General features: G+C 54.0%; 2 protein-coding genes across 2 annotated transcripts in view; one reads left to right on the top strand and one right to left on the bottom strand.

Annotated features, from left to right (window-relative positions):
- The first annotated feature begins 1,278 nt into the window (after positions 1 to 1,278).
- Positions 1,279 to 3,676, top strand: DNPH1 (2'-deoxynucleoside 5'-phosphate N-hydrolase 1). The gene is made up of 4 exons (XM_068961053.1): positions 1,279 to 1,458; positions 2,956 to 3,024; positions 3,195 to 3,305; positions 3,482 to 3,676. Exons 1-4 carry the CDS (start codon positions 1,299 to 1,301, stop codon positions 3,628 to 3,630), a joined length of 489 nt encoding a protein of 162 aa, XP_068817154.1. The 5' UTR covers positions 1,279 to 1,298; the 3' UTR covers positions 3,631 to 3,676.
- A 472-nt stretch (positions 3,677 to 4,148) lies between these two features.
- Positions 4,149 to 19,573, bottom strand: part of CUL9 (cullin 9) — a 42,887-nt gene continuing 27,462 nt past the window's right edge. Inside the window, exons 26-40 of the mRNA XM_068960870.1 lie at positions 15,050 to 15,195; positions 14,794 to 14,923; positions 14,442 to 14,641; positions 13,796 to 14,046; positions 12,479 to 12,824; positions 7,781 to 7,921; positions 7,504 to 7,668; positions 7,194 to 7,357; positions 6,747 to 6,840; positions 6,157 to 6,231; positions 5,926 to 6,036; positions 5,721 to 5,838; positions 5,293 to 5,426; positions 4,558 to 4,631; positions 4,149 to 4,470 (exon numbers count right to left, since the gene is read on the bottom strand). Of these exons, the coding sequence (XP_068816971.1) occupies positions 4,266 to 4,470; positions 4,558 to 4,631; positions 5,293 to 5,426; positions 5,721 to 5,838; positions 5,926 to 6,036; positions 6,157 to 6,231; positions 6,747 to 6,840; positions 7,194 to 7,357; positions 7,504 to 7,668; positions 7,781 to 7,921; positions 12,479 to 12,824; positions 13,796 to 14,046; positions 14,442 to 14,641; positions 14,794 to 14,923; positions 15,050 to 15,195 (2,354 nt within the window). The 3' untranslated portion in view covers positions 4,149 to 4,265. The remainder of the gene's footprint in view (positions 4,471 to 4,557; positions 4,632 to 5,292; positions 5,427 to 5,720; positions 5,839 to 5,925; positions 6,037 to 6,156; positions 6,232 to 6,746; positions 6,841 to 7,193; positions 7,358 to 7,503; positions 7,669 to 7,780; positions 7,922 to 12,478; positions 12,825 to 13,795; positions 14,047 to 14,441; positions 14,642 to 14,793; positions 14,924 to 15,049; positions 15,196 to 19,573) is intronic.

The raw sequence follows: 19,573 nt of genomic DNA, 5'->3' as shown, positions 1-19,573 counted from the left end.
CCTGGTGTGCTGCAGTTCATGGGGTTGCAAAGAGTCAGACATGACTGAGCGTCAGAACTGAAAGGAAAAAAGACCAGGCAGAAGAGGGTAATGGGGATGGGAGGCTGCCACATTGAAGAGGGTATCAGGGAAGGTAACCTGAACAGACTTAGAGAAGGAGAGGGAATGACCCAGGGGCGCTTGGAAGAAAAGGGCTCCAGAGGACAGCCAATGCCGAGGATCTGAGGCAAGAACATGCCCAGCTTGAGGAAGAGGCAGCGAGGCTGCGGAACAGACGCTGAGGCTCAAGGAGCTGGGATGACAGAGGTGAGAGAGGCGCCAGGTCCTGGGGGGCTGCTGAGCCCCTGAGGGGGTTGGGGTTTTACCCCAAGTGAGATGGGAGCCTTTGGAGGTTTGGCTGAAGAGGGTCATGACCTAACTACTGGGTTTACAGGTCCCCCTGCTGGAGACCAGACTTTGTAGCAGGAAAGTGGGTGGACTGTGGGGAGGCTGAGAGAGGTGGTGGAGGCTTGGAGGAGGGGGCGGGAGTGGAGGTGGTGGGTGTGTTTCCCACCCACCCAGGACTTTATGGGGTCCTCTCAGGCCAGACCGACCCCTCTCACATATCCTCTTCTGTAGGTTCTCTATGAAGTACCCAGATAATAGTGTCTGCCCGCTTTCTGAGTTGTTTTGCAGAAGCGCAAACCACCACCAAATGAAAGAAATTAGCAACCTGAAGACCAAGAACACGTGGCCCACAGACCCATAAGTACTTTAATCCCTGTGACATCACCCTTAGACTCCCCTATAAAATGGTTTCCTGGATCCCACTGGGAAGTCTAAGTATTTTGAGCACCCTGCCCTGAATTCCCTGTTTGGCGCCTGCAGTAATCACAGCCCTTTTCTTCACTGCAACCCCGTGTCTGCACTGGCACTGGGGTGCGACCCAAGGTTGGGTCCCCAGCAGCTGGGTTTCAGAGTTTTTAAATATTTGGAAGGGAGAAACCACAGGAGTTGCCCGCGGACTGCACGTAGGATTTGATGCAAAGAGAAGAGTCAAAATGACTCCAAGGTTTGGGACCTGAGCTGGGAGAATGGAGTTGCCTGTGGCAAAGGTGGGGAGGAGTGGATGAGGTGGGGAGTTAAGTCCAGGAGGCGCTGAGTTCCTACAGGTGGGTACGGTTGACGTTTCCTTTCACAGACGTGGACACTCGGAACCAGACCCCGTGAGGCGGGGACGGGTCACGTGCAGGGGGCGGGGCCAAGGGGAGCGGGCGGGGCCTGCGGCGGCCGGGATGGCGGCGGCGGCGGCTGGAACCATGGGGCACGGGGAGCCGGGGTGTCTCTCCCTGTACTTCTGCGGGAGTATCCGCGGCGGACGCGAGGACCGGGAACTGTACGTGCGCATCGTGTCTCGCCTGCGGCGCTTCGGGGTGGTGCTCACCGAGCATGTGGCGGCCGCCGAGCTGGACGAGAGCGGTGAGGAAGGCGGAGCTTGTGGCGCGGGCGGCCGGGAGGGCGCAGGCAGAGGCCCCTCTGCCCGAGAAGAACTGCGGCGCGGGGCTCAGACCGCGTGCGTCCGACTTGGGAGCCCACGCCCCGGATTCAGTTACTCTCTTGACCTTTGGGTCTTTCGTGGAGAACTTCTTGGACGCCTCCCGGCTTTTGTAGGAGCAGGATGGGAGGAGGCCGCGCTGGCCTCTTCTCTCCCACCCAGCACGGAGCTTTCCTTTGACATTGGAGATATCAGCCCTCCTTGACCCGACAGACCCCAGGTCCCGCGAACACCGTCTCTCAGGCCCTCTGATCCTCTTGCTCCTGCGGAGAGGTAGTCCCGTATCCTGGCTGGTTTTCTACTTCGGAAATAACGCCAAAACTCTCACACTTCTCATAAAAACCTCAAGTATGTCCCCCTTTTCCCTCCCATGGGCAGAGCCGGGATCTGTAGGACCCAATGGAGTTCTGAGAGACCTCTTTATTTGAATTTGATTTTTGACTGCCCTGGCTCTTCATTGCTGCGCACGGGCTTCTCATTGCAGTGACCTCTTTTGTTGAGGAACCTGGGTTTGGTAGTTGTGGCCTGTGGGCTTAGTTGCTCCACGACGGGCATGTGGAATCTCCTCTGTTCAGGGATGGAATCCATGTACTCTGCCTTGGCAGGTGGATTCTTAACGACTGGATCACCAGGGAAGTCCCTGGGGCATCCTCTTGAAAATGATGCGTCACGAAGTTGCTGGTGCTTTGGGAAGGGCCTGTGCTCAACAGTGTTCTGAGGGAGCTTGTTGAAAATGCAGATTCTAGGATAAAACCTTTGAGTCCATTTTTAATGAGCTCTCCAGTTATTCTGCTCTGCTCTGGGGCATGTGACCCTTATGCTCCCAGTGGGTGACATCGAATCAAGCTGGAAAGCTGGGATCCTGGCCCTGTGACCCCAGGATCTCCCCTGCCTTCACACCATCTCCCACTGGTTACACTTTGCTTTCAGGCGGTGATTCTCAAACTCGCCTGGGTATGAGAATCACCTGGAGAGCTCAGTCAGCGGTCCAGGCTCATCGATACCTGGGTCTTTGTAGTTGATCTGGTTCTCAGGTGGTTCTCACCCCCACCAAAGCCTGAGAGCCTGTGGGGCCCTAGGTTCCTTGCGCGGGGCAGCCTCTTGCTCCTCCTGCCTGTCCCCACCAGGGATGTGATTCCTCCTCCTCTCCACCTCTGATCACTGACCCGCAGTGAGTCCCTCCATCTCACCTGTACCACTCCTGTCGTTGGTCACATTCCACCCCCCTGCACAGGACTGCATTTTCCTTGCAGGCTCTTCCATTTCCTTAATTCACAGAAGCCTAGTGTTGGGTGGGCCCTTGGAGGCCATCTCTCTGTCCCCTCCCCTTCCCTGAGCAGTGTGGGCCTGGGGGTATCTAGGGCAGAGGAGAGGAACTGAAGCCCAGGGTGGGCCCCTGACCAGCTTTCCCTCAACCACAGGGGAAGAGGCTGCTGGAGGCGACAAGCTCATCCATGATCGGGACCTGGCCTGGCTGCAGCAGGCAGATGGTGAGTGGTCCCCCGTCCTGCCTGCGAACTCCCCTGGGGTCCTAGATCCCCTGGACCTGCCTGGTTCCCTGCCTCCAAGGGACTCCCTAAGTTCCCTTCTCAACACAGCCAGACTGTGTCGTGTATCCTTCACAAACCTGAGGGTGAGCCTTGGTCTCCTTTCTTCCCAGTGGTTGTGGCAGAAGTGACCCAGCCCTCTCTGGGGGTAGGCTATGAGCTGGGCCGGGCAGTGGCCCTCCACAAACCAGTCCTGTGCCTGTTTCGCCCAAAATCTGGCCGAGGTGAGCATCCCCATCCCTGGCCTCCTTTCCCAGCTCTGAGGTCCCTGCCCTCTTCTCCTTCCTTGGGGGCCTCTGAGCGCAGTGCCCACCCCAGAAAGGGAAGGGCAATGGGCACTGTGGGGGGGGCAGTGTGGAAGTGGCAGGGGAGCCACCTTCACCCCCATCCTTCTTGCCAGTGCTCTCAGCCATGATCCGGGGAGCAGCCGATGGCTCCAAGTTCCAGGTGTGGGACTACGAGGAAGCAGAGGTGGAGGCCCTGCTAGATCGATACTTTGAGGCGTATCATCCTAAGCAGGTGGCTGCCTCTGCTGACCCAACTGCTTGACTTCCCCGCAGTTTTTATTAAATTCTCCTGACCCCAGACTTGGCTCCTGGCTCTTAGCCCCAGTACTGATTCATGGCATGTATACGATTCTGACAGCATGCCACACTGTGGGTAGAGGAAGGCCCAGTTCTCAATAATATCCTATATCCTAACACCCCCCTCAACTTCAAGATGTAGAGACCTTTAAAGGTCCACAGGCCCCCAAGAGGAGGAGACTTTCTAACATGCTCAAGCTCCCTGCAGGAACATTCAGGAGTTTGGATGAAGCTGATTGTGGCAGGGGGTGACCATTCCTTCCTGTCCCTATGCTAGGTCCGAGGCTTATGGGCTGAGTACCACGGACATTTATTTCCCTTTATCAGTGTAAGTCACAGCGGTCTGCTGTGGGCTTTGAGGATGGATGTCTGGATGCCTAGAGAAAAGAGCAGGGGAGGAGGGGGATTGGCTGTGTGATGGCAGGGGGAGCTGAAGTGGCCCTTTGAGGAAACTGATCTGCTTCCAGAGAAGTATATGAAAAAAAAAGTTTATTCACTGAACAGAAGATGGTGCCACAGGCACCTGGCACTGTGTGCGGGGACAGTGGTGCGCACCTGACCCGGGACCCCGGGCTCTGGTGGCCTCTGCGTCCTGCCCCCTCAGTCGTAGCCCTCATCATCATCCTCGTCGTCGTCCTCGTCGCCGAAGAAGAAAGTCTCTCGGTCCAGGTTCTCAGACTCCTCATCATAGGAGAAGCTGTCATTGTCCAGCTCCTCCTCAAACTCGTCCTGCTGCCACTCGGGCACCTCGTCCTCGTCTTCCTCCTCCTCCTCCTCCTCCTCCAGTCCTGAGGAGCCCTGGGGCCTGGGAGAGCGCACACTCAACCTCAGGGCCGTGTCACCTCCCACGCCCCCTCCTACGCCCCCCTGCACCGGGGTCCCCTCCACTCACTGACTGCCGGGCACGTTGGGTCCTTTCGCCTCCCGGGACTCGGAGGATGGACTCTGGAGACCAACCCGGAAATCCTGGCAAGGAGATGGGAGGATGTGGGGAGCAGCGGAGTAGAGGACACTGGGCCCTGGCACCCAGCCTTCCTTCACCTGGATCCTCCAGGCCCAAGAGCCACCTGGCCTGCCAGGAATGCTCCCCCCACCAACCCCAGCACCGTGCTTCGCAAGCCATTGACTGCGTAACATGACAGGTAGTCTCCAGCGACCCAGGATACGGCGCTGAGGCACCACGTACCCTTACCTTTGTGTGTTCATGCCTTTTCTGCCCAAGTTACATACCAGTCCGTAAGCTCCCTGAGGGCGGGATTCCTAGTTCAGACTCAACATCAGTGTATTGGAGCCGGAAAGAACCTCAGCTCCTTTACTCTGGTGGGTCCCTGCCCTTTGGCCCCCAACTCCTAGGATTCTAAATCCATATCTGGGAAGAATCTTCTGAAAAAGTTCCCCAAGTGAGTTCTGGAGAGCAAGCACCTGGCCAGATACCCTTAACTTGGGCTAACTACCTCCTTCATTTTGTAGGAAAGGCCAGGTGGCCGAGGGGCAGGGCTGGGAGGTGGGATACAGGCTGGGTCCGTGTGCCGTGGAATCCTTTCCATCAGGATCCCCCCAGGGCACCGGAGGCTGTGGCAGGCGGTGCTGAGTGAGGGCAGGAAGGCTGGGTCGGGTGGGTGGCTACCTGGGTGGAGTGCTGCAGGATGGCCAGCAGCCGCTCCTGGATCCGCCGCAGCAGCTCCAGGCCGGTGTTGAGGTGCTCCGCCCGCAGGAGGCGCAGCGAGGAGGCCAGGTCTCTGCAGTGCAGCAGCGTCTCCTCTGCAGAGGGGGCAGGGCGCGGGGCTCCCTCCCTTCTTCCCTTCCTCCCACAGACGCCTACCATGCGCTCCCCACTTCTACCAGGGCTCACAGCCTAGAGGTGGGGACACGTCATAATCAAAGCAAAGGTCGGGTGGGGGTGTGCACCGTGGACCTGCGGGGTGGAACTTGAAGATGGTAACAAGGCTACGAGGCACAGGAAGCTCCAGGGGCCAAAATGAAGGTGGGCGGCTGGGGCCGGGTTGCCCACCCATCTTTATGTTGGGGGTAGGTGCCAGGGGGATGGGGGCTCACCCAGGAGGATCTGCAGGGCATTGGTGTGCAGCTCCAGGGCCTCGATCTGCTGCTCCACGATGTCCATGTGCTCTGTGTCCTGGTTGTAGAAGCTGTACACGCAGGCGTAGGCCAGCACCTGCGGGCCCCAGCAGGCTCCTGCTGAGGCCACCTCCCACCCTCCCCCTCTTCCCGCCCACCCTCTGCCCAGCCCACCCCACACAACCTTTCGTGCTTGCTCGAGACCCCGGCAGGCATCACTGAGGAAGGTGAAGGATTTGGGTGGGGGCACCTCGTGGATGGCAGACACACGGTTCCGCAAGTTCACAGCAAAGTCCTGTGCAGAGAGGTGGCTGTCAGCACCAGCGGGCGCAGCCCCACCCCTCACAAGAGCGCCTGGCCATCCAGCCCAGCCCTCTAACCTCCTTGGCCACCCCACTGTCCCCTCCCTGCTCACCCGGGCCTGGTGATGGAAAGTACACCTCTCATTGTAGTCCTGGAAGCGCTTCTCCTGGCGCGCGGCTTTGCTTACCTGGTGAAGACACATCAAAGAGGGCTGTTGGGTGATTGGCAGGACAAGATGAGGTTGGTTATTCCTCAGACCAGCCACCATTCACGGAGGCCTGCTGCTGCTCTACCCAGATTTCTTCATTCATTTCTCGTAACTGTGAGATGAGGGTGCTGAGGCCTGGCAGGTTGACTACACAGTGAAGCCAGGCCCTGACTCCGAGTCCTTGCTCCGCTCTGCCCTGGGCCTCCTGGGAGCGCCCAGCCCACCACAGCCTCTCTGTAGCACTGCCGCCCCCGCCCCCCCTCCCTGTGTGGCATGGCCAACTCTGGGGCGGAAGGTCTCTGTGCACAGACCTCTCTTGACGGAGCTCCCAGCACCTGCAGGCCCTGGGGCCTTCAGTCTTCTCTCCATTGAGCCTTGTTCCACCTCTCTGGCTGCTTGGGACATGGAGCTGTCTGCACCCAGCCCCGGAAACAGCATCCCACCCTGCCCGCCCTGGGGCCTCTGCCCGCCTCCTCTGGGCACCAGCCCCTTACCATGGCAGAGCAGTTGTAATAGTCTTTGTGATTTGGCTTCCAGGACTTGAGGCAGCGCCAGCAGAATCCATGATTGCATTTGGCACAGGTCATGCTGTGGAGGAGGCTAGCTGGTCAGGGTTCCTGCCTCTGGCCAGGGCTCCTGCCTCTGGCCAGGGCTCCATCAGGAATACCCAGGGCCTGGACACACCGCTGGCCCTTCCCATGCCCTCTTAAATCTTAACCTCACTAATCCCTGCTAACCACATCCTGACTTCCAAATCCGCCCATACATGCAGGCTTAAAAGTGGGGTAATACTGGAATCACTGGAGGGTGCAAGGAGGTAGCTGAGGACCTCCCTGTGGTTCTTGAGCTTTCTGGTCCATCCACTGCCCCTTACTTCTGCCAAGTCTCCCACCCTCTCCCAACCCTCCAACCCTGCCGCCGCCCACAGTACCCCCTCTTACTGCAGACACCCCTCATTCTTCTCAATGGGAGCCTGACAGCTGGGGCAGCGCTTGGAGATGAGCTTAGTCAGATGCTTGCTCTGGGCCTCCACGCTCATGCCGTCGTAGTAGCCGCCGTCATCTACCCACTGAGACATGTGGCCACAGCTGGCAGGGTAGTGTGCCTAGGGGAGGAGGGAGCGGTGAGGGCACAGCTGAGTCCTCATTACAGCCGGGTTGGTGCGGGCAGGACAGGGCAGGGTGCTTGGGGTCGGGGGGCAGTGAGGGGTGTGGACCCCAGCAATGGGGCAGAGCCAGGGTGGGCCCCCACCTCAGGGAAGCTACAGCTGAAGCAGGAGGCCCAGCCACACTTGGAGCAGGCGGTCCCGCAGCCCAGGCCTTGGCGGCAGAGGATGCGGTCACAGCCCTGGGGGTTGGTGCACCAGGTCAGGTTGGCGCAGCTCTCCACGTAGCCACGCAGGAGGGCCTTCTCGTACTGTGGGGATGCAGGGGCCATGCGGTGAGTGCCTGGCTCTCCGACACCACACCTCCGGGCCCCCCGCTCCCCAGGGCTGTGCCCCGGAGCCTCTCGAGGCAGAGTAGGGTACCTTGGAGATGACCTCTGGCGAGGAGACAATGGCACGGATGAAGGCCCCCGTGGGCTGGGCCGGGCACTCAGCAATGGGGCAGGTGCAGTTCAGCACAAGGTTCTGCTCAATGCGCGTCGTCAGATACTCATTCCAGCAAGACTGGGAGGGACACGGGAGCGGCCGCTCAGGGACAGCACAGGAGCAGGAACCCTCCCCAACATGGGCAAGGCCAGAGACAGACCTGCTGCTCCGTCAGCCTCAACACTGACCCTAACCTTTCTGGCCTCCAGGGGTTTTCCTGATTGGCCCCAATTACAGTTCACTTTGAGGTGTGCAGACCAAAATGGTAATTAAAATTATTGTTGGGGTGGGTGTGAATAGATGGGCAAAGAGAATCAAGAAAAAGAAGATTCAAGTTCTGAGAAAGACTTGGAGACAGCAAGAAAGCCAGAGAGAAAGAAGGCCTGGGGGGCTGGCCAGGGCCCACTGTGCTGTAGCTGTGCCCTCATCTGGCTCAACTTCTTACCTCAGTCCTGTCTCTATGCCCCTGCCTCCCCAGACTCAGATGCCTCCAGTGCACCTATAAATTCTGATCAGCCCTCCTACCCCCCATCACCAGTGCTGGAGCTGACACAACTCATAAATCCTCCTACTATCATGTCACTGCCGTACCCAACCCAAGCCATCATTCCCTCCCCCAACACCAGCCCTCATCATCCCCTCCCCCCCCAACACCAGCCCTCATCCCCTCCCCCCAACATCAGCCCTCATCATCCCCTCCCCCCAACACCAGCCCTCATCCCCTCTCCCCAACACCAGCCATCATCCCCTCCCCCCAACATCAGCCCTCATCCCCTCCCCCCAACACCAGCCCTCATCATCCCCTCCCCCCAACACCAGCCCTCATCATCCCCTCCAACACCAGCCCTCATCATCCCCTCCCCCCAACACCAGCCCTCATCATCCCCTCCCCCCCAACACCAGCCCTCATCATCCCCTCCCCCCCAACACCAGCCCTCATCATCCCCTCCAACACCAGCCCTCATCATCCCCTCCAACACCAGCCCTCATCATCCCCTCCCCCCAACACCAGCCCTCATCATCCCCTCCCCCCCAACACCAGCCCTCATCATCCCCTCCAACACCAGCCCTCATCATCCCCTCCAACACCAGCCCTCATCATCCCCTCCCCCCAACACCAGCCCTCATCATCCCCTCCCCCCCAACACCAGCCCTCATCATCCCCTCCAACACCAGCCCTCATCATCCCCTCCCCCCAACACCAGCCCTCATCATCCCCTCCCCCCAACACCAGCCCTCATCATCCCCTCCAACACCAGCCCTCATCATCCCCTCCCCCCAACACCAGCCCTCATCATCCCCTCCCCCCCAACACCAGCCCTCATCATCCCCTCCCCCCAACACCAGCCCTCATCATCCCCTCCCCCCAACACCAGCCCTCATCATCCCCTCCCCCCCAACACCAGCCCTCATCATCCCCTCCCCCCAACACCAGCCCTCATCATCCCCTCCAACACCAGCCCTCATCCCCTCCCCCCAACACCAGCCCTCATCATCCCCTCCCCCCCAACACCAGCCCTCATCATCCCCTCCAACACCAGCCCTCATCATCCCCTCCCCCCAACACCAGCCCTCATCATCCCCTCCCCCCCAACACCAGCCCCCATCATCCCCTCCCCCCCAACACCAGCCCTCATCCCCTCCAACACCAGCCCTCATCATCCCCTCCCCCCAACACCAGCCCTCATCATCCCCTCCCCCCCAACACCAGCCCTCATCATCCCCTCCCCACCAACACCACCCCTCATCATCCCCTCCCCAACACCACCCCTCATCATCCCCTCCCCCCCAACACCAGCCCTCATCATCCCCTCCAACACCAGCCCTCATCATCCCCTCCCCCCAACACCAGCCCTCATCATCCCCTCCCCCCCAACGTCAGCCCTCATCATCCCCTCCCCCCAACACCAGCCCTCATCATCCCCTCCAACACCAGCCCTCATCATCCCCTCCAACACCAGCCCTCATCATCCCCTCCCCCCAACGTCAGCCCTCATCCCCTCCCCCTCAACGTCAGCCCCCCTCATCCCTTCCCCCGACAGCCCCCTTCATCCCCTCCCCCAACGTCAGCCATCATCCCGTCCCCCTCAACATCAACCCTCTTCATCCCCTCCCGCTCAATGTCAGCCCTCATCATCCCCTCCCCCAACATCAGCCCTTATCCGCTCCCCAACATCAGCCCTCATCATCCCCTCCCCCTCAATATCAGCCCTCATCCCCTCCCCCTTAACATCAGCCCTCATCATCCCCTCCCCCCCCAACATCAGCCCTCATCATTCCCTCCCCTCTCAACTGTTCCCTCATCCCTCCTGAAGACACCAACTACCTCATGAGCACCTGAGCCTCCAAAAGACTCCATTAAGGACCCTCTCCCTCACAATGCCTACCCCTGAGCTTCCCCAAATGATGGATCCAAACCCCAGGAGAGTCCCCAGGTGGCTACATGAGGACTTTCCATGATAAATAAGTGCTTTACTGAACTATTTTCACTCAAGTACTAAACAAAACCAACCCCTTCCTATAGTAAAACAAGCCCAGATAAGCTGGGAAGTAGAATGCAAAATCCTTTTCCGCATTCAGACCCCCAGGCCGAGGGCAGCCACACAGGCCCTCGGGGCCCCTGATAGCTGTGGGGTGGGAGCACTGCCCTGCAGGACAACGGCCAGGTCTCTCCACGCCTGCGAGGAGCCTCTCTGCTTGGGGCTTACCCTTGGCCTCCACTGACCCCACTGCTCAGCCACAGGGAATGCCGTCTCCCGCCTGGACTCCCCTCTTGCCCTCGGCCACTCGAGCCTCACCCCGGGAAGCTGTCTCCCACTGCTCCAGGCCCCAAGTCAGTGGCTCCTGCACTCCGCCACTGGCTCCTCTGCTGGGATGGATTCAGCCTGCTTTGCTGAGTCCTGTTTCCCAGCTCCCTGTCTCTGTCTCTACAGGGTTGGGGTGCCCCACGCTCAGTGCCTTGGGCCTGCTCCTCTCCCCCTGGGTGATGCCGGCCAGGCTTCTGCACTTATTTCCAAATCAGAAAATCCACTGTCCACTTGCTAGTCCCACACAGGTGCCCAACAAAGCAGCTCAAACTTTACTTGACCAAAACGGATGGAATTTCCCCTCAAAAATCTGCCCTGCACCCCAACCCCAGGCCTAAGATTTCCCCCAACTCCTCCTGCCAGATGCTCAGGTCAAAACCCCAGGAGCTGTCTTGATGCCCTTGTCCTCAGCCACAACCTTGTCAGCTCTACTCCACACGTGTCCCGATCTGTCCACCCCTTCACCGTCCCTAGGCTCAGCGGCCAGCACCTCTTGCCTCTTTGTATAAGTCTCTGAGTCAGTGTCCCTGCCTCCACTCTTGTTCCGTCCAAGCCTTTTCTCCACACCAAGTGATCTTTTCAAAACTGGAAATCAGATCTTATTGCATCTCTGCTCAAAACCCACCAGGGCTTCCCATAAAGGCCCTTGTCTGCCAACCCAACTCAGCTAGGCCCCTGTCCACCTCCCAAATCTCTCCTTCCGCTGTCCCACCACTGTGCTCACCTTCTTCACAGAACTATTCCAGGAATTAAACGAGACAATGTTTGTAAGACAGCACAGTGGCCCAGAATGAGGCCCCCATAAATATTAATTAGCTGTGGTTATTATTAGCTCTCGGGTCCTTGTCTGCCGGGGTCTCCCCACTCCCTCACGCAGCACCCAGCGCCGTGCACGCAGGAAGTCCATGATAAGCATTAGTTGAACAAAAAAGTGGAAGTGTAAAGGGAATCATTAAGAACCTGGGAACAGGGGGGCAGAGGCAACTATGTGAGAAGAGTAACTTGAAGCTGAGCAAAAGGGAAGGAGAAAAAGTACAGGTACACACGCATGCCAACGCACACGGCCCCGGTCACCCACCACTGGGGCGGCGCTGCGGAGAGAGGCGGCTAGAATTCATGGCAACAAGGGCGTTCATCCTGCTAAGTGGATGGGTGTGGGCTCTGGTCCTACAAGCTGAGAGGCAGGGGCAGGGGAGGCAGGCACTCAGCACCTGGCTTCCTGCCTCGGCCCCTCGCCACCTCAAGGGTGCCCCCTCCCCAGCTACAGCCTTCTCCGCTCGGCTTCACGGCAGCCTGACTTCCCGTACTTCCCTCTGCTTTTGTGCTGTTTTTTGTTTTAAATTTTTATATTAAGTGAACGTGTACAGATAAAAGAAGTGACGACATTTTGGAATTAAAGAACCTTCGGTGGTGATAAGGAAAGCATAAACCATAGTCATCACCAATTTCCGAACACCTCTCATTTATAAAGTGCTTTGATTCTATACATGTGTATGTATTATCTATCATTCTCAAATTTGGCTGAACACTAGAATCCCCTGAGGAGCTCTTGTTTCACCTCTGGAGATTCTCATTTAATTGGTCTCGGGCATACTTTGAGCACTGGGATTTTTAAAAAGTTCCCAGTGATCACAGTATGCAGCAAAGACACATACCACCAGATGCTAACAACCACCCTGCAGAGTGTCAAAGCACCACTTTCCGATGACAAAACCAGCTTAAGAGGGACTAAGAGACTCATCCAACATCACCCAGGACCGGAAGTGGCCTTGCGGGGCTGGAGACCAGGAGCTCCCGAGCTGTGGTGCTGGGGGGAGGAGAGCCTCACCTTGCAGCAGGAGTGCTGGCAGCAGAGGGCGGGCAGGTCGTGGTCGGGCGCCAGGGGGCTGACGCACACGGGGCAGTGGTCGGGGCGTGCGGGGGCAGCCTGGGCCTGCGGCACGCGCAGCCCGGCTGCCAGCAGCAGCGGCTCCGGGTCATCGCTGTAGCTCTGCAGCAGCTGCTCGGCGCCCCAGTGGGCATGAGCCAGGAGGTGCTGCGCCACGTCGGGCTCCAGGTTCAGCGTCTCCTGCACCTGCCGCACCGTCTGCTCCATCAACCCTTCCACCTCCCGGGGGCTCATGGTGCGGCCCGCAGGCAGCTGGAGGGAAGCCAGGGCAGCTACGGCTTCTGGGCTTGAGGGAGAGAGGGGTTGGTGGTCAGTCTCACTGCCCTGCTTATCCAACCCGCTGGCTGGACCCCACCCTGGCCCCCCGGTCCTGACTTGGTGCATCTCCGTCCACACTTGCTGAACCAGCCTGAGGATCACCACCCTACCGTCGGAACACAGCCTCCACACAGCGTTTGTATGTGGGGTGGGGCTGGCGGTCACAGTGACTGAAGCACTGCTGGAATCTAGTGGGCAGGGGTCACGGTGCTAACTGACCTGCAGTGGATACGACAATCACACTGCAGGTCTCTCCCCAAATTCTCCCAGCATGTCTAGTGAGAGAAAGTCTACAGCCTCATTCCTCAACGTGTGGTCTGTGGACCAGCAGCCTAAGTGTCACAGGGAGCTCTAGTGAATTTGAGAATGTGTGCAAATGGAAGCTTGAGAAAGATGACTCTAGAAAACTCGCATTTACACACAGTATGAACAGCAGGCATAAAAGCAGAACAACTCCTGGTGAACTGGAACTGAGGTAAAGAGCTTTAGGGTACCAGCTAGCTAGTGGAATCCTATGGCAAAATCCTCTGGAGAACAGACTTCCTGAAAACTATTCATAGAATTTGTATATTTCACTAGGCAGAGTGCATAGTTAGTACTCAATATGTGTCTTTCCAGTATTTCAGTTCTGCTTAGAATGAAAGACATCCAGAAAGTAGTTTATGAGTCTTGGACTCCTACCTAAGGGCTGGCTTTAGGAGTCTGGGGACAGCAAGGCCCCTTCCTGGGAAGCAAGCAAAGGGGGTGATGACACTGGGAGTAGGGATGAGGACTAATATCTCTCATCAGGGACGGGGAAAATGGTGCCAGACAAAGAAAGAAATGACATGTTTTTGTTCTGGCTGCCTGGCTTTGGCACTATGACCCCTCCTGTGTCACTGCGGTGCCATCCGTCCTGGGGGGCCCTGCAGCAGGGGGCACGGGGTTAGCAGTGGCTACCTCATCTTGGAGGTCTCAGAGGTCTGGCTGCCAAAGAAGGGGATCTCTGCCTGGCCCCGGCAGGGCCCTGAGGGCTCCGGGGTGGCGTATGTGAGGATCTGGGGCCAGTCATCCCGCCGTTCCACATAGCCCTGGCCCAGGAGGTGAAGAATGCAAGAGAGGACATCCGTGCTGGTACACGCCACACCCCCGGCAATGGTGCGGCCCAGGCTTCCAGGGGGATTTGGACCCTTGTGCCAGGCCTCCAGAACCTGGATGGAAGGTGGGGAAACAGGTGGGCTGCGGTTACCCAGAGCAGCCAGCCTCCGGCTCTGCCACTTACTAGCTGCGTGACTATGGATCAGTTACTAACTCATGCCTCATTTTTCTTATCTGTTAAACGGGGATAATAATAATAGTAGAAATACCACCAACAACAATCTCATATTTCTCTGTAGATCAAATGACTTAATCATGGAAACTTTAGAATAGAGCCTGGCACACAGTCAGCACTCATGTCTGGTCTCCACCTTTTAACTTCCCATCAGGAATAGAAAACCCAGATGGGAATGTCACCCACCTTCCCCGTGATGACCCCTGCCTCCCACCCCACCCCCAAGCACGACTCCCTCCCCCTCCCCCCACCATCAGGGTCCCCTGTGCCTACCAGACAAACCAGCTGGTCAATGTGGACGCCCTTCTCCCCATGGGCTTTGAGAATACGGACAAGAAGACAGCTCAGGAGGTTCCTCTTCTGCTCCAGGGTCCGGCCTTCATCCTTCTCCACATTCAGGTATGTCTGGGGAGGCAGCAGCCACAGGGCCTCCCCACGGGGCTGGAGCCCAGGCTCCCGGAGACGCAGCACACCTGGAACCCACTCCCAGTCAGCGCCCAAAGAGGGTAAGGGCCAGATGAGTGAGGGCAAAGGGGACTCCATTCTCATCCCCTGTATCTCCCCCACCCGGAGAGCCCGCCCCTGGGAGCAGAGGCTCAGCCCAGCCCCACTACCTCAGACCTACCCCTAGGTGGGAAGTCCTGGCCGTCCTGCAGGGTCAAAGGGCCACTGTCTGAGGTGAGGGGCAGGAGGGCCTGGAGCAGCAGCTCAGGGCTGAGGCCAGAGCTCTTCAGCAAAGCCTCTACTGACACCTCCTGGGCGGGAGAAACAGGGCCAGTCAGGAGCAGACAGTCGAGGCAAAGGAAAAGAAGGGACAGAAGGTGGGACAGACAGAGTTGAGGAAAACAGAGACAGACAGACAGGCCGAGGAGCTGAGGCACCTCTGTCTGATTGAAATGCAGCAGCAGCCACATCTGCACGGTGGACACATGCAGCGTCCGGTCCCCGAACTGCAGCTCCGCCCGGCCCAGCCACGTCCACTGCAGTCGCCGGTGTGGCCCCACATCCAAGACCGGATGGTTCTGACCTGGGAGAGTGTCAAAGGCAGAAGTGGAGACAGCAGGGGAAACGAGGGGTCAGGGCTGAGGCAAGCATGTAGCATTCGCCAGGCTCCGCCAGTCTCTGTGGGGAGCAGGGCCCAGCACTCACACACACACAGACACACACATCCCCCGAGCACAGCCCCTCTGTGTCTGCCACAGGGGTCTGGTAGCCCTGTGCCCAGCCCTGTGCCGGATGAGCTCCACAGCGGAAACACATGTGTGTGTCTGTGTGTGTGTGAGTGCTGGGCCCTGCTCCCCACAGAGACTGGCGGATGAGCTCCACAGTGGAAACACCAGAGAGGAGAGCCGGGCTTTGCTCCCAGGGAACTTGACAGTTTTAGAGATCTGCTAGGCTGAGTCTTTGCTGCCCACTGTGAGCCTGGGGTGTTTGCTCAGACCAGAAAGCAAGGATGCTGTCACAGGACAGGGTATCAAAAGGAACCAGACTGGGAGGTGCTCTCTGGCCCAAGATGGGACAATGTGAACATCAAAAAAAAAAAACAAACCACGCCTGTGATGGACTGAAAAACATGAAATATTTTAAAAGCCATGAGTTCATAATGATATCTTATTTTTCAAAGACCTCATGGGTCATCTTTGGATGAAGCTAGAGAACCAATACATTATTTTGAAAAGTGGTTAAAAAAGAGAGGAAAAGAGAATCAAGCCTTTCCTGTATAAATGACCTTCAAGGTAACCAAAAAGCTGATGAGAGAAAGGTTCCCTCTATAGACAGAGCCTTCTGGCTAACACATGGAGAGAGGATGACGAGAGTAGAATGTCACTAGCTCCTAACCCTAATGGTAATGAGAATGAATGTCTAGCGAACAGCTGATGGGAAATTCTATATAATGTATAGATTGGACAGACAATGCTGAAATCCACTGTAACATCACACAGAAAGACAACCTCCTGAAGGAAGTACACGATACCACCTATGACATGTCCTTGCCTCAGAAAATCAACCCAGAATCTAAATAAGCTCCCACATCTGAACACCTGAATATCAGTCTTCAGGAAGGAGGCGACAGAGGACCATGCTAGAGGACACTAGGGAGACACAGGCCAGCCCTGTGGACAACCAGCCAGCCCTCCACAAACAACTGCAAGAGGGCAGGGAAACTGAGGCAGGGATCATACACCGAGGGAGATGAGAAACAGAACTCATCAAACACAAAATGCGGGCTTCATTCGGATCCTCGATAGGCCAAAAAGCCCCACAAAAAACGCTAAAAAGCTCAAGATAATTAGGGAAACATGAATTGACTGCATATCTGATAATATTAGGAACCACTAATAACTTCTATAAGTTTGATAATTATAGAATCCTGGCTTTTAAAAGGAGTCTTTATCTGAGGGGTAGGGAAAGTGGGTGGGGTACAGATGAAGCAAAATCGGCCATGAACTGATATGTGTTGATATACTGTGTATTCTGCCTGCTTTATGGAATGTCAAAATTTCTCACAATAAAAAGATTTTCTAAATGAAGATGAAAATAAACCTTTCTAAAATAAAAACTGATAAAAGTTTTCTAGCAATATTTCATCAATTAAGAAACTTCTAAATAATGTACTTTAGGAGGAAAACTGAATTCAGAAAGAAGGATCAAGGCACAAAAGGAATGGTGACTAAAGCAACTGGTATGATGGCAAATCCAAACTGAATAAAACAATAACAATAATCACCAGCTGGGAGAGAAACAAAGGTGCAAGATGGGGATCAGACTGGAATTAAGATTTTCTGTGGTCCTTCCATTTTTCAGGGAGATGGGAGGTGACATTAACAAGTTAAACTTACATTAAAAATATAAGAGCAATCAACTACAGAAACAGAATGCATAACTTCCAAAACTGATAGAGACAAAAAGGAATTTAAAAAAAATCCAAAATAACAGAATGCACAAAAACGCTGGGCAGAATCACATCTGTTAGTGTTCTACTGAACCTTCTTGCCTTAACTCTATGTTCTACATACTCCTGTATATATTAAATAACTAAAATTTAAAATTATAAGAAAAGTAAACCAAAAATAAAGTCAAATGTCATTACTTATAATAACTAGACAAAAACTGATCATTCAAAAAGAGAGATCTTAGGTTGATTAGAAAACAGGTCCTAGATATTAATATTTTAAATAAAGACATGTCTAAAATATAAAAGGAAGTCGAAGTTAAAAGTACAATGAGGGAATTCCCTGTAGGTCCAGTAGTTAGGACTCACTGATTTCACTGCCAGGGCCCCGTTCAATCCCTGGCTGGGGAACTAAGACCCTGCAAGCCACAAGGGTGGCTAAAAAAAAAATCATAAAATGCTACTAGGGGAAATTCTGATGACAGTAGAATACTGGCATGCTTTAAAGTACACTGCCAACAGACTGCTTATTAATAGTAGCAAGGGAAAAAATATTAACTGTACAGTGGAAAAATCAAACCACCTCTTGACCCGGCTATCAAAATTAACATTACAAACAAGGAGTGGATGGTAATCCTGTGCTTCCATGTATAATATCCTGAGAAGATATAACATCACTTAGTACTCTGGCCAGGAATGTGTAACTTGAATCCAGAAATACATAAGCTTAAAAGGAAGAATTAGGAAATTTTAAAGGATTATATCGCCTTTAAAATTGTGTCAATATCATAAAAGACAAAGAAAGCCTGTGGAACTGCTCCAGATTAAAGGAGACTAGAGACGCGACAGCTAAACGCACAGGTGCTCCTGAACCAGATCCTCCCTGGGACTGAAAAAAAAAGAAAAAAGACATTATGGAGTAATTGACAAAACTGGAATATGTAAACTAGATTAAAAGTATTATATGAATGTTAAATATTTGAAAGTAATAAATGGAGTGCTGGTTTCATAAAAGAACTTTTTATTCTTAGGAAATGTATATTATTTAGGGGCAAAGAGCCAACATATAACCGATGGTTCATGAAAACAGTATATATACATATACGTTTATAGACATGTATATGTACACAAAGAGCAAATTAAAAAAGCAAATGGAGCACAATGTTAACAACAGGTAAACTTGGATGAAGAGTTTATGAGGACTTCCCTGATAGTCCAGTGATTGAGAATCTGCCTGTCAATGCAGAGAACACGGGTTCAATCCCTTGTCTGGGAAGATTCCATTTGCTTTGGGGCAAACAAGCGGTAACTACTGAGCCCACGCGTGGCAACTCCTGAAGCCCTCGTGCCTAGAGCCTTTGCTTCACAATGAGAAAAGCCACCACAATGAGTAGCCTGCATACCGAAACTAGGAGCAGACCCTACTCACTGCAACTAGAGAAAGCCCGTGCACAGCAGCAAAGATCCCATGCAGCCTAAAATAAACAAATTTAAAAAGAAAAGAGTTTACCAGTGCTCTTTATATTATTCTTACAATTTTTTTTCTGTAAATTTAAAATTATTTCCAAACTAAACAATTTTCAAGTAAAAGGACAACTGAATTTTATACTTAAAATGGCTACAATGGCAAAGTATGGTAGTCATATTTTACCACAATTAAAGAGACCTAAAATAATGATCAAGCCAAAAGAAAATAGCAAAAGGATAGAAATAGACATACTAGAAAGATACCAATCAAAGAAAGCTGGTATACCATTAATACCAGATAAAACCAGACCTTAAGAGAAAAAACTTCACTAGAAAGAAAGATGGTCATTTCATCACAATAAGGCTTAACTGACCATGAAGACTCTAAATCTACACAGTCCACTATGTGGTAGCCACTCACCACATGTGGCTATTTAACCTTAAACTCTAAAGTACATAAAATTAACTACTGAGTTCCTCAGTCACACTAGCCCCATTTCAAGTGCTCAATAGACATGAATGGCTGTCATTTTTGACAGCACAGAAAAGAACTTTTCCATCATTGCAGAGAGTTCTATTATATTGCTATATAAAGTTCTATCTATTATTATCTACTGTTAAATGATTTTAACCTTGAATCTGATAACATAGTCAAAAAATATATAAAGTAAAATGACATGACTGGAAGTTTAAAACTTCACTATTGTAATGGTAAATTTTAGCATACTTCTCTAAGTAATAAATCAAGCAAACAAAAATGAGTAAGGATAGAGATTTGCACAACACAATTAACAAGGTCAATTTAGAGGAATAAACAGAATCCTATATCCAACGGTTGAAGAGTACACATTCTTCTTCATCACACACAGAACACTTATAAAATCTGATCACCTACTAGGCCATGAAATAAGTCTCACTAAATGCAAAGATTCAGAATCACAGAAATCACCTTCTTTGGCCACAGGGAATGAAGGTTAAAATCTAAACCAAAAGATGACTAAGCAAAAAAAAAAAAACAAAACAAGTTTGAAAACTTAAAAATATA

Source organism: Capricornis sumatraensis, chromosome 22 (assembly GCF_032405125.1).
Source record: "Capricornis sumatraensis isolate serow.1 chromosome 22, serow.2, whole genome shotgun sequence".
Classification (NCBI taxonomy): Eukaryota; Metazoa; Chordata; class Mammalia; order Artiodactyla; family Bovidae; genus Capricornis; species Capricornis sumatraensis.
This window is presented reverse-complemented; position numbering and strand designations above follow the sequence as displayed.

What these genes read in the sequence shown, in the direction of transcription:
- DNPH1 (XM_068961053.1), top strand. Translation starts at nt 1,299, where the DNA reads ATGGGGCACGGGGAGCCGGGGTGTCTCTCCCTGTACTTCTGCGGGAGT. An exon ending in CTGGCTGCAGCAGGCAGATG is followed by an intron (nt 3,025 to 3,194) that starts GTGAGTGGTCCC and finishes CTTTCTTCCCAG; the next exon opens with TGGTTGTGGCAGAAGTGACC. An exon ending in TCGCCCAAAATCTGGCCGAG is followed by an intron (nt 3,306 to 3,481) that starts GTGAGCATCCCC and finishes CCTTCTTGCCAG; the next exon opens with TGCTCTCAGCCATGATCCGG.